Below are 13322 nucleotides of genomic sequence, written 5' to 3' on the forward strand. Positions count from 1 at the left end.
CTCTTGTCACAGAAAAGGGACAATCAGATCTCAGTGGATGGGTAATGCTCTCAAGTGACTGTTTGCTTTAGGTCGAAAAACCTTAAACCAAGGATTAAATCACTATTTCCCAAACAGTTAATTGCAAGGATAGCGAAAGGTTAAAGTGGTTCTCGCTGGATGGTTAGAGAAACTGAGCCAGCCTGTGACTGCAGAGCACATGGCAGCTGTTTCAGGCCCCTTGGGAGCTGACAGGGGTCCTAAGCTGACAGCATCAGCAGACTCCTTGGCATCATAGCCATCCTCTTCTGAACTTGGCCAGGCATGACTCAGTCAAAACATGTGGGGTGAGGGACAGCTTTTGATCTGCTTGTATGACACCAAAGGAAGAAGGTGTGGTCATTTAAGTGCAGATAAACACCAGATTGCAGCTCTGCACCTGCTTCAGGCTTCTGTTTGAAAACCAGACCTATTCACGGTCTACCTTTAAAGCTGGTAACCTGTTTATGGCCATACTATGCTGAATGTTCCTGATCTTGTCTAAAGCCGGTGACCTCAAAAATCTAAGTGTGAGTTAAGGGAAGGGGAGGTGAGCATAACAGTCAGGGCTTATTTCAATCAGACTGCACAGTGAGGCTTGGAATTCAGAGGACCTTCATCCCCCGCCCCTCCCCAAACCAGTGGCTGGGGACCGCCTCCCATGAATGGCATAAGGTCTTCTGTGAATCCCACATCTCAGCCTCAGGGAAGATGCTAGGACTTCTCCAGGCTTGAACTTGGTGAAGGCCAGCTAACAGGGGCCGGACAGAGTTGCGTGTGGGTAGGGGGGAGGAATGGGGGCAGGGTAGGTCATTAAGATGGGAACCAGGAAATATTTTGTGATTTACAGAGGAAGCAGCCCTCCCATTTATTAGTGTCATGAGTCTGGCAAGTTTCTTTCTTTCTTTCTTTTTTTTTTTTTGCTTTAGTAGGGCCACACCTGTGGCATATGGAGGGTCCCAGGCTAGGGGTGGAGTCAGAGCTACAGCTGCTGGCCTGTGCCACAGCAATCCAGGATCTGAGCCGCATCTGCGACCTACACCACAGCTCACTGCAATGCCAGATCCTTAACCCACTGAACGAGGCCAGGGATCAAACCTCATGGTTACCAGTCAGATTCATTTCTGCTGTGCCATGATGGGTAATCCCTGGCAAGTTTTTCAATGGCTCTTCGCACCTGTCAAAGGAGGATTGGGGCAGTTTCTATTTGAGCAAGTTGGGATGAGGATGAACGTGAGATGCCTGTGAGGTGCACAGTCCCTGGCACGTGGTCAAGGCCGCTGAGATATCAGCTCTTGGGATGTGCAAGAGCTCGTATCCCCAAGGCTGCCCACCCCACTTATTTCAGGAAGCACTGCTGTTACCTTGTGGGAGAGGGAGTCAAAAATCCCCCAGAAGAGCTTCTCCGTCAGATGCAGCTCTTCCTCCACAGCCAGACCGTAGCTCCCCCATCCCGAAGGCAGACAGTAATACTTCCAGCACTGTTCGTAGTGATTTGTCAGAAGCTGGGGGGTTCAGGAGAGGTGTGCACCAGTGTCGTGGGGCAGAGACGATCCACAGCATCAACAACACACAGGGGACAATGGAACAGCACATGGCCATCAGGAGAGTGAGACCAACCATAGAAACGGTGGGCTATCAACAGAGAACCCCTCCAACACCAGTGGAAACTGCTCTTGTGCCTAGCGAGCTCCTGCCTGAACAGAATCTGCCTGATTATTTCTCCTGCCTCCTATCTCACCCCTAGCAGTTCTGAAAAAGGGAAAGGAACCATCTCTACTCGAACTTAGAAAATGCTGCTCTTTGGAAGCAGTCATGGTGTGCTGTGCCAGCCACTTTGGGGTGGCGAGAATTTCTTCTAAGATCTTTGCTTATAGATCTAGGAGTTTTTGGTAATACTGATATGGGGAGGGGATGGTGGGGAGCACACGATGGGTCTGAAGATTTTCAAGGCATGCCCCTGGCTTCCCTGCCTACCGGTTTCTTCCAACGGCCCAGCCAGGTGACAGCAGTTCTCCACAAGGCCAGTAGAGGGCACGTGTACACTGTCAATGGTCCCACCCCAACAGGAGGGATCCGCAACCTCCAAGAAAACCCGCTGATCTAAGGGGTAATAGTGAGCTTATGGGGTGCATCTGATGATGCCTTTTGGGAACCAGCACCCAGCTGACAGCACAGGCCTGCCGAGAAAGCAATGACAAGCTGAACTGTGAAAACCGGGGTTTTAAGCTAAAGGACTTTTGGGGATGACGACTGGGAGTGTAGGAGTCAGAGAGGAGAATGGGCCATGGCGAGTTGTGGGATGTCTCACAACATACAAGCTGTCTTCTGCCTGGCATGGAAAAAGAGGACCGAACTAATGTCTTCTGTTTATCCCAGTAAAATGCTTCTTGAAATCCTTGCTTATTAGACTCTTCTGAAAAGAAGGGAAAGTTCTGTTGAAATCACCAGACAGAATTTTCAGGTCTGTCTGGCCATTGCCGACACTTCTGAATATGCAAATATACCTGGTGCCTCAGAAGCAGAAGATGAAAAACACTGCCCTCTATGTGGGCTGCTGATTCTGGTGTCCCTCACCCAGGCGTTGGTGCTCTCAGTACCAGCAGTAAAATGACTGTAATTTGTGGGAAAATCAGGAATCAAATAACCAAGGGCTCTGTGGCCTTTCCTTTCATTAATTAAAAAAGACAAAAGAAGTTTAAAAAAAAAGTAAAAAGAGAATCTGTTACAAAAGGGAAAAAAAGCACCACACAGTAGGGAACAGACAAAGGACATTTTGTTTTCTGGACCTAAATGAAGAATCACAGGGCCATTGAAGCCTTTCGAGAATGAAAATATTCAGAAAACCTAGTTAGGACAGGAAAGTGCAAAACCTGAGTCTCCTCACTAACCTCTGCTAAATAAGAAGTAGTTGGTGGGAGCCCAGGAAGGAAAATCAGAGCAGTTAATGGATCCAGCAAAACTATTCTTTTCAACATGGAAACTCAAGAAGGGGTTTGATTTGGGGGAGGGGGAGGTGTATTCAGTTAGCTCTCAACTTCAAGGAGTGAAAACCACTTCAGATGTATTTTGCTCTCCCAATTGTGAAGATCATGTTTTACATGGCAGGTCTCCTGTGCCACAGACTGTGTTTCTGTAACAACAGAGAGGTTTACCTTCAGAGGCATTTTGCAGTATTCATTGAGTTGGGGTACATCAAAAACCAGACGTCGCAGGAGCTGCTGTAACATGGAAGGCCTCAGGTGACTGCAGGGTGGAATAAGAATAACAAAGGGATAGAAGAAAAAAAAAATGAGGAAGAGAGAATGAAACACACACTGTGAGAACCATATATTAGAGTTAAGCTTCAAAACACTTAGGTCCTAAAACATAAGACTGTGGGTAAACTCCAGTCAATGATAATACACTTTAAAAACACAGGGTAGTTAAAATGCAGAGAGTTCCCTTGTGGCACAGTGGGTTTAGGATCTGGTCTCACTGCAGCGGCTTGCGTTGCTGTTGTGGCATGGGTTTGATCCCTAGCCTGGCAACTTCCACATGCTGTGGATGCAGCCGAAATTAAAAAAAAAAATGCAGAAAAATGCATAGGTATCTCATGATTTAAGATATCTAAGGTTCAATTCTAATCACCATGTGACAAAATGTTCAGGGTCTATGCACACTCAAAATATAGCTGCTGATTAGGTGCAAAGAAATGCGTAACAGAAATATTACAGAAAGAAGGAGCAGCTGATTTTAGAACCATTTCTATATCAACATCCACCTAAACTCTGCAAAGGTGGAATCTGAAGCCACCTACTGGTGTGATCTGAAGGGCGCGCTGAGTTACTACCTGATCCCAGAAATTCTCATTATTGAAATCATTTCTTTGGGTTAAGGGTCTATCCAAACAAACAAACAAACAAACAAACAAAAAACCCTCCTTTAAAAGGCAAAGAACAATTTATCGAATTATCAAAGCATTCATGGCCTTGGAATTTGGTGCAAGTAAATTCTAAGCTACATAAAGGTGAGATAAGCAATGCTGATTTAGCCTTAATTTTGATTCACTAATTAATTTTTATTTTGTTGATGGTCAGACCCACGGTGTATGGAGGTTCCCAGGCCAGAGACTGAATCTGAGCCAATGCTGCAGTAATGCCGGATCCTTTTAACCCACTGTACCAGGCCAGGGATCAAACTTTCACCTCTGTAGTGACCCAATCTGCTGCAGTTGGATTCTTAACCCACCATACCACAGCAGGAACTCCTTTTTAAAAAAAATTTTTATTTTTAGATTGCCAAACCTTTCAAAACCAAGTAGAACCTCTGGATTCTTCCCAGAGAAAATACACACACACACACACAGTTTGGCATGTAAGTTCAGCTCACGAGCCCCTGAATTCCCTGCAGAGATGCCCAGGAAGCCTTGGAGGCAAAGTCAAGAACTCTGATGTGGAATGCTGGAATGCCAGGAAAGAGAACCTTGGAGGGGTCAACCACAGGAGGGTGCACATGAGTGGAGATGGACCAAAAAACTCATCTGTTTCACAAAGCTGGCTAGTGCTAGCCTTGTGATGAAAAGCCCTGAAGTGAAAAAGTCAGTCATAATATATGCAAGTAAAAGCTTGCTGCTAAATGTAGTAATTATAAGTGTATAATGTAAAATCCCTCATTTTTCACTGTTCAGCTAATTAGCAATATCGCCTTAGATTGACTAATAAAATCAAGGAGTAAAAGAAATCTCTAATCTATTAATCCCTGACTCATTAAAAATAAGTTATGGAGTTCTCTGGTGGTTAAGACTTGGCACTTTCACTGTTGTGGCGAGGGTTCAATCCTTGTTCTGGGAACTGATATCCCATATTAAGCCATTGCATGCTTTGGCAAAACAAACAAACAAACAAACAAACAAACAAACAAAAAAACCTTAAAAAATCAAACATCAATTTTTCTGCTATCTCTAGAGCTCAGATGGCCGAGAGGAGTGTTGGAAGCTGCTAGGGGTATAGAAATAGGGCTGTGAGCTTTATTTTTGGTTTGATATAAAATTCAAATTTCCCCAAGGTCTGATCTGATTTTTTTTTTAAAGCAGTTGTGCTAAAATTAGTCTTGCCATGACTTCCTTAAGTGGATCCTTAACCCACTGTGTCAGGCTGGGGATGGAACCTATGCCTCAGCAGCAAGTGGAGCTGCTGCATAGGACAACGCCAGATCCTTTAACCTCCTGTGTGACAGCAGGAACTGCTCTGCCATGACTTTTTGTTTTCTTTTTTGGCATATGGAGTTCCTGGTTCAGAGATCAGATCCAAGCCACAGTTGTGACCTATGCTGCACCTGCGGCAATACCAGATCCTTTAACCCAATGTGCTGGGCTGGGGATCGAACCTGCATCCTGGTATTGCAGAGTCCACCCTGATCCCACTGTGCCACAGTGAGAACTGTAGTGATTTTTTTTTTTTTTAACTAGGAAATAGCTGGAGTTCCTGTCATGGTGCAGTGGTTAACGAATCCGACTAGGAACCATGAAGTTGCGGGTTTGATCCTTGGCCTTGCTCATTGGGTTAAGGATCCGGAGTTGCTATGAGCTGTGGTGTAGGTTGCAGATGCAGCTCAGATCCTGCATTGCTGTGGCTCTGGTGTAGGCCGGCGGCTGCAGCTCCGGATTAGACCCCTAGCCTGGGAACCTCCATATGCCATGGAAGCGGCCCTAGAAAAGGCAAAAAGATAAAAAAAAAAATACCCATGAGTAAATAAAAATAAAAAAAAAATTAGGAAATAGCTTATGCTGGAAGACAGAACTCTTTGGTTTAGTTCCTAAGATACCTGCTGAGTTCAGATGTAGTAAAAGGTAGAACAAGATGTACAGGTGTGACTGATGTAGCTACCACCTATTAGACAGTCAATGCTGATTGGAAGGATTTCTTTCTATGCAAACTCATTGTAGCAACAGGGAAACCCCAGTCACTCTATTAATTCTTAGAGGCCTGTAGTGTGTTTATCAAGCTTTGTTTCTCTTCTAAGGCCAACAACATTCAAGTGAGCTTAATTCTCTGCCCGTTTTAGTAATACCAGAATGAGTGGAGTGGTATCAATGTATAGGGCTTGATTTAGGTAGAGGATCTTAGAGAGAAGTCCTTTTCACGAGTCCTGGATGGAGATTCCCCTCCCACCCTCCACTCCACAGCCTAGGCAAACAGTACTATGCATGACACAGCTTGGCCCCTAAAATAGTTGAAGCCTACAGGCCTTAGATGACAGAAGGATAGCAGATAGAGGTTAATTTTTTTTTTTTTGTCTTTTTGCTATTTCTTTGGGCTGCTCCCCCAGGCTAGGGGTCGAATCGGAGCAGTAGCCACTGGCCTACGCCAGAGCCACAGCAACGCGGGATCGGAGCCGTGTCTGCAAACTACACCACAGCTCATGGCAACGCCGGATCGTTAACCCACTGAGCAAGGCCAGGGACCGAACCCGCAACCTCATGGTTCCTAGTCGGATTCATTAACCACTGCGCCACAATGGGAACTCCGAGGTTAATTTTAATAAAGCATCTAATGGCCAATAGGCACATGAGAAGATGTTCCACATTGCTAATTATTAGAGAAACGCAAAGCAAAACTGCAATGAGGTATCACCTCACACTGTTCAGAATGGCCGTCATCAAAAACTCTGTAAATAACAAATGCTGGCAAGGATGTGGAGAAAAAGGAATCCTCGTATACTGTTGGTGGGAATGTAAATTGGTGCAGCCACTATGGAAAACGGTATGGAAATTCCTCAGAAACAAAAAATAGAATTATCATATGATCCAGCAATCCCATTCCTGGGCATATATTTAGACAAAACTATTTCAAAAGGATAAATGCATCCCTATTTCATAGCAGCACTATTTACCACAGCCAAGACATAGAAACAACCTAAATGTCCATTGACAGGTGAGTGGATAAAGAAGATATTGTACATATATGCAATGGAATACTACTCAACCATAAAAAAGAAAAATAATGCCATTTGCAGCAACATGGATGGACCTAGAGATCATCATACTAAGTGAAATAACTCGAAAGAGAAAGACAAATACCACATGATATCACTTACATGTGGAATCTTAAATATGGCACAAATGAACCTATCTACAAAAGACTCACAGACATAGAGAATAGACCTGTGGTTGCTAAAGGGGAGGGATGGATTAAGAGTTTGGGGTTAGCAGATGTAAGCTATCACATATGGAATGGCCAGACAACAAGGTCCTACTGTATAGCACACAGAACATATTCAGTGTCCTGTGATGAACCATAATGAAAAAGAATATAAAAAGAAGGATGTGTGTGTATGTGTGTGTATCTGAATAACTTTGCTGTACAGCAGAAAGTAACACAACATTCTAATTCAACTATACTTCCATTAAAAAAAAATAAAGGATTTGAAATGGAAGGGCCATTGTTACACTTGAAATGTAAATGTGAGATTACCTTTTAATCTGATGGTCTAAAGGGACTGATCAATTGCTTTTTTTCTAGGCAGCCCTAGGACCCCTACTGTGCAGTCACCTCATGTGTGACTCGGATACAACCTATTCAGCAACAATCAGGACCAGATCATCTGACTGCTAAGGAAGATGCCTGCTGGTTCTGACTCCAGGACAACCTAAAGCAGTCATTCTCAATATTGGCTGCATCATGGTATCATCTGGAGAGTTTCACAACCTAGAGCCCTGGCTCCCAACCCTAAAGGTTTTTTGACTTTGGGGGCTTAGGTGTGGCCAGGACACTGGGGTATTCATGTAGTAGCTTCACAGGAGATTCTAATACACGGTTGGGGTGGAAAACCACTGGTTTAAACATCGGATCCTGGTCCAAGATTGCGCTGCTGAGATCCATCATTGGAAGAACCCTTCTTCCTTTGATCCTACCAGACCTGATGGAGTTTCCTGACAATCCCGGCTCTGGGGGTGACTCTGTCCTTGGTTGGCTCTGATGTCCATCTGTGGTGATGAAAACCAGTGCCCTAAATTCCCCACTGAGACTGGAGATCCCTTATTTTCTTTCTTCCAGATCTTGTAGATTTTGGAGGTAGGGTTGCTGTTATTCACACTTCGACAGTCTAGTGTCTGGGTCAAGGTTCACTCATTCAGAAGGGGAAAATTTGCTTCTGGCTCTCTTTTAGGAACTACAGCATTAGTTCTTAACCTGAGTACTTCAGTCCTGAAAGACAGTCTCATCTCCTGGTCCACCAACCCTCAGGATGCAAGCCTGAGCTGTTCCCAACTTCCTCATAGTGAGAGATGAGCCTCAAGGGAAAGGCGATCAGAAAAAGCCTGCAGGATAAACTAAGAGTATGGGATTAACAGATACACGCTGCAATACATAAAGCAGGTCAACAACAAAACCCTTACTGTATAGCACAGGGAGCTATATTCAAAATCTTATAAGAACCTATAGTGGAAAAGAATCTAAAAAAAGGAGATTTATATATATGTGTGTGTATATATACATATACGCATAAACATAAATACACATATACATTCATACATATACATTCTACACATATACATTCATACATATAAATAACTGAATTACTTTGCTGTACACCTGAAAGTGACATGATGTTGTAAATCAACTCTATTTCCATTAAAAATTAGAAAAAAAAAAGGAAAGAGCCTGTGGCAAATAGGGGACCCAGCACATCCTTAGAGTCTGAGCACCTCCTCCTCAGACTAGCTTCGGCAGGTTTTAGGTGACACAGGTAAATGCGGCTGCCATGGATGCACACAGGGAAGGGAACAACACAGGAGCAGGTACGTACTTGCAAATGGCGAGCAGACACTCCTCTATGGTGTCCCTCTGAGCTTTGGTGAGGGAGCGCCCCTTGGAGAGCCTGTATATCGTCTGGAGTGTCGAGTCGATCAAAGAGGTGTAGTGCTCTGTTCCGGCAAATAGAGGGGCGCACCTTGTGAGCAGCGGCAGCACCGCTGAGCATATGTACCTGTTCAGTGCCAGCGCAGCCTCTGTCGTGCTGAGGGAAACCTAAGGAAAGGGGGGTTTGGGATGCTGGTTAGTCCCCGAGAAAGAAAGACCCAAGCTTACCCCTGAAGTGTGCACACATCTGGCAGGGCGGGGAAGCGCTCACACATCAGTTTCACAGTGACAGACTGAACGACCTTCTACACTAAAGTGACCCATTTCTCATCTGCATCTTCAATGAGAAAAAAAAAATAATCAGGTTAGGAGTTCCCATCGTGGCTCTGTGGTTAATGAATCCGACTAGGAACCATGAGGTTGCAGGTTCGATCCCTGGCCTTGCTCAGTGGGTTGAGGATCCGGCGTTGCCGTGAGCTGTGGTGTAGGTAACAGACACGGCTCGGATCTGGCGTTGCTGTGGCTCTGGCATAGGCCCGCGGCTATAGCTCTGATTAGACCCCTAGCCTGGGAACCTCCCTGTGCTGCAGGAGTGGCCCTAGAAAAGGCAAAAAGACAAAAAAAAATCAGGTTAAAAGAAATAATAAACAGGTTGGCACTCATTCCAAGTGGTCCACAGGCATCTGGTTCCTTTCAAAGAAGGACCCTCAACTTTTTATTAAAACCAGCTGATGACCAGTCTAACCCGACACCCTTGATATTTGGAAAGTCCAATTGCCAAGCCACTGTGTTATTATTCTGGTTTTTGCTCTTTATTCTTAACTTGTGGAGACTCACAAACCGTACTCTTGTGATCTGGAGATAAGGAGATGGTTACAGGCCGACCGAGCTCTCAGACTCACTGGTTTTACACAGTTTTACAGAGAGAAAGTAGAGCTCCAACCTCCATCACTTAATATATGAACCTTGTCGGTGATTTGCATCTGATAATGGTAATACCACTGAAGGAAGCCTAACTTTGCCTGGGAAAAAGAGTAAAGGAACAGAAACCTTGAACCTTCTCTAAAACTGCTGCAATCTTCACTTACAATGTTTTCTCTTGCTCATCAAGATTGGCTGGCTTTAAGGAAGGCCCACTTAGTGGCACTAAATATAGCCAAAGCATGCTTAAGTACCATCTTTGAAAAGTACAATAACTTCCAAAGAAACCTTGGGGTCCACAGAGATCAAGTATTATCCTATTTCTGGTGATTATCACGGCTGATACGTCTGTAACACATTTTCTATAACTTATAATTTGATAAGCTGTTTTCTTTGAATGGTTAATATTTCTGGGTGTTCCTATTAATTAGCAAAAGTATGCCTTCTAGGAGCTGAAGGAATCATATGGAAGGAAATAACTAATCTTTCACATTTATCACTTTAAAAGACAGAGTTGTTAAAATGAGAAAGGAAGAGCTTTGATTCAAGCGGCTTAAAACTTTTCAAAAGGGACTGCGTGAAAATGAATGTGTGAGGAAATGAACATAAAGCCTCTTTTGTGGTAGATGGTGTATAGGCAAGCATGTGATTTGAACACCAGATGCTAGTATGTGCTGTTTATTTGATCTATAAACAAATTGACTGCTTTGATCAAGAACCTTGGGAGTGTCCCATAGGTTAAAAAAATTACTATTTTTTAAATCAAGGAATTTATAAGAAAGCTTAAAAGAAAAGTAGCTGTGGAAGCATTGTTGAATTTTATAAAACAATCATATGCCCCTGATACCTTGATGGATATATCGTTTCTTATCTCCACACCACAGACAGGGCAGAGCTCCCATTCAGACTGGGGTTTATACTGCTCACCATTTCTGGGTGACCCTGTCCTTTTCTGAGTAACTCATTCCAATGGAATCCATCCTAGTTAAGGTATTGGCTAGCTGACCACCCATCACCAGGGCTTAGACTTCTACCTCTGTTGGAGGGGTAGCCTTGAGACAGATCAAGAAGATAATTTACTGGCTCTTTAAAAACAATTCTACACTGGCCAATTTTCTTTTTTTCTTTTTCCTTTTTTCCTTCCTTTCCTTCCTTCCTGTCTTCCTTTCCTCCCTCCCTCCCTTCCCTTCCTTCCTTCCTTCTTTCTTTCTTTCAACTTAAGCTGATCTAATTGGTCTTTTCTCCTTGGATCCAGGACTCCTGGTGGACTGTTTCTCTGCTTTGTCGTGACTTGGGGCATCTGACACCTGTGTTCTCTGACTCCTGGGGCCTCCTGTCTTGATGTCTGTTGATGCTGGATTACACTACCTTACACATGACTTCCAAACCTGGATTTGCACTTGGCCTCTCACACTGACCTTGTCATGCAGAGCTGCAGACTATCCTTCCTGATGGTCAGTGCATGCAACTTAAGGAGTGAGAGGAGGAAGAGTATTTCTAGCCTACAATGAATGCTTCCTACCAGCCTTTCTCCTAAGAGAAAGATAGAGCCATAGCTCTCATGTGAAGGTGATTTTGTCTCTCAGAGTACATGTGGCAACATCCAGAACTGCTTTGGGGGAGGGGTTCCACTGGGGGAGAGGCCAGGGATGCTGCTAAATATCCTACAATGCACAAGATGCACCCACTACCCCATGACAAGTAATGTTGAGGTCGAGAAAATCCTGCAATAGAGGGAGCAAGACTGAATACTTGAGGTCGTTTACCTACATCTAAGTCTCTGGACCAGTATATTCAGATCTTCCATTTCTTGGTTCCTCTATTTTCTCACCCTTTAAAGAAAGCTACTAACACGTAATCAGTGAGCAGATAGAAACTGTTCACTTCTAATTCCAATGTTCATCTTTTCCAATGATGAAATTTTTTTTTTCACCACTTACTGTATCTAGAGAGGCAGAAGCTCTTAAGTCCGGTAAAAACCCAACCTCCAGCAAGTGGAGCAGAAAAGCTTGGTCCTTGATGCCATAAACGCGGTCCAAGAACAGCACCATGGGTGCCTTGTGGTCGGGGCAGAAGTTGGCTGCCATATCTGGTTCACTGACAGACCCATCTGAAAGATACACAGAGATTGTCATTTCCCCTTTTCTATCTCCACAGTCTCAAATGGATCACAGAGGTTGTCTGCCTATGTGTCTTGCTCTCCTAACAAGAAACAGGAATTTTGGAAATAATACAATGCTGTGCTGGACTTAGCTTATACTGGCATGGAAGAGCTGATTGTTAAAATCTCAGGAATTTTGTGACCCAGTTATTAGATATGCCTATTATTAAATATCAAAAGTTGCAATTAAGTGAATTGTATTTTTAAAAGGTAACAAATTCTCAAAACTCATCGCTTCCTAATTATTTATGTGAGGTTATTTGCATCTATTTTATGTTGGAAATACAGTATGATAGGGTGCTATGTACTTTCTCTGTCCAACTCCACACTCCATGGCATCACATCGGGGGCTTGAAATTGGTAGGCAAATGCCGGGAACCAGGGCTTGATTTATTGCTTTGTTGAATGACGACATAAGAAAGGGAGGGAGAATAGGTAAGGAAGATTAAATGGAAAAGGGTATCATGTTTGTAGCCACTGTAGCAGAAATAGTACAAAACTGAGGCAATGCCCTTTCATTATTTAGAAGCTATAATCTGATTCAGGTGAAATATAGATCAGCTCATCCAAAAATTCTAACCTTGTTTTAATAAAGTGGTTCAAAGATAAAGTGGAGAAGTGTCATAAAGAAAATAAAAATTTCTGGACTTGGAGAAGATTTTGAAAGAGAACTTAAAAAGTCTTCCTCCTACTGTTTTGTTGACACCAAAAACTAGGGAAGAAAACCCCTAAAATGAAATAAGCTAAAGTCATGGCATATTTAAATACTATACTTCATAAGGCATCCTGAGAGCTGTAGATATTTAGTGCTGTCTAGCCCAAACCTAATTCAGCCCAGAGCTTTGTGCAGGGCTCTTGGGAGAGCAAGGAGAGAAGATACATTCCAGACAGGAGTCTGCCTGCTTCTCCTCCCTTAAGCACCAGGGGGAGCTGTTTCTGAACATCGGAGGCTGAATTAATCTATCAGTCAGCACTTTTACCAGATATTAATAAGTGCTTTGTGTTCAAAAAGTTTGGGAAATACTGGGTTTAACATTTATATTCTTTATCATATGTTTTCTCGGAGGCTTTATAATCTTAATGTGCTTCATGAAGTAATAAAATATGACATAGTCAAGGATGATGTCACCAAGACAGGGGAGGAGGAGACCCCAGTCTCTGTCCCCCAAAAAAGATCGAGAATGAATAGCTGTCCATGAAAAAAAGATGAGTTCTAGGAGAGCTCAGAGTCATTTAAGAAACTTCAGAAACACAATAAAACAAAAAATCTGAGAGTAAATACACAAAAAGGGAAGGAAGAACAGCTTAATTGTGCCTGCATTCATCAGGCTGGCACTGCTAAGTGTCAAGAGTGACACTCTTCAGCTAGAAAGAGTTCCCTC

General features: G+C 43.5%; 1 protein-coding gene across 1 annotated transcript in view; it reads right to left on the reverse strand.

Moving 5' to 3' along the window:
- Positions 1-13322, reverse strand: part of RYR3 (ryanodine receptor 3) — a 570648-nt gene that overhangs the window by 122041 nt on the left and 435285 nt on the right. Inside the window, exons 47-50 of the mRNA XM_047794870.1 lie at positions 11720-11889; positions 8806-9026; positions 3174-3264; positions 1383-1523 (exon numbers count right to left, since the gene is read on the reverse strand). Coding sequence (XP_047650826.1) covers positions 1383-1523; positions 3174-3264; positions 8806-9026; positions 11720-11889 — 623 coding nt within the window. The remainder of the gene's footprint in view (positions 1-1382; positions 1524-3173; positions 3265-8805; positions 9027-11719; positions 11890-13322) is intronic.

This window comes from Phacochoerus africanus, chromosome 9, assembly GCF_016906955.1.
Source record: "Phacochoerus africanus isolate WHEZ1 chromosome 9, ROS_Pafr_v1, whole genome shotgun sequence".
In the NCBI taxonomy this organism is placed as follows: domain Eukaryota; kingdom Metazoa; phylum Chordata; class Mammalia; order Artiodactyla; family Suidae; genus Phacochoerus; species Phacochoerus africanus.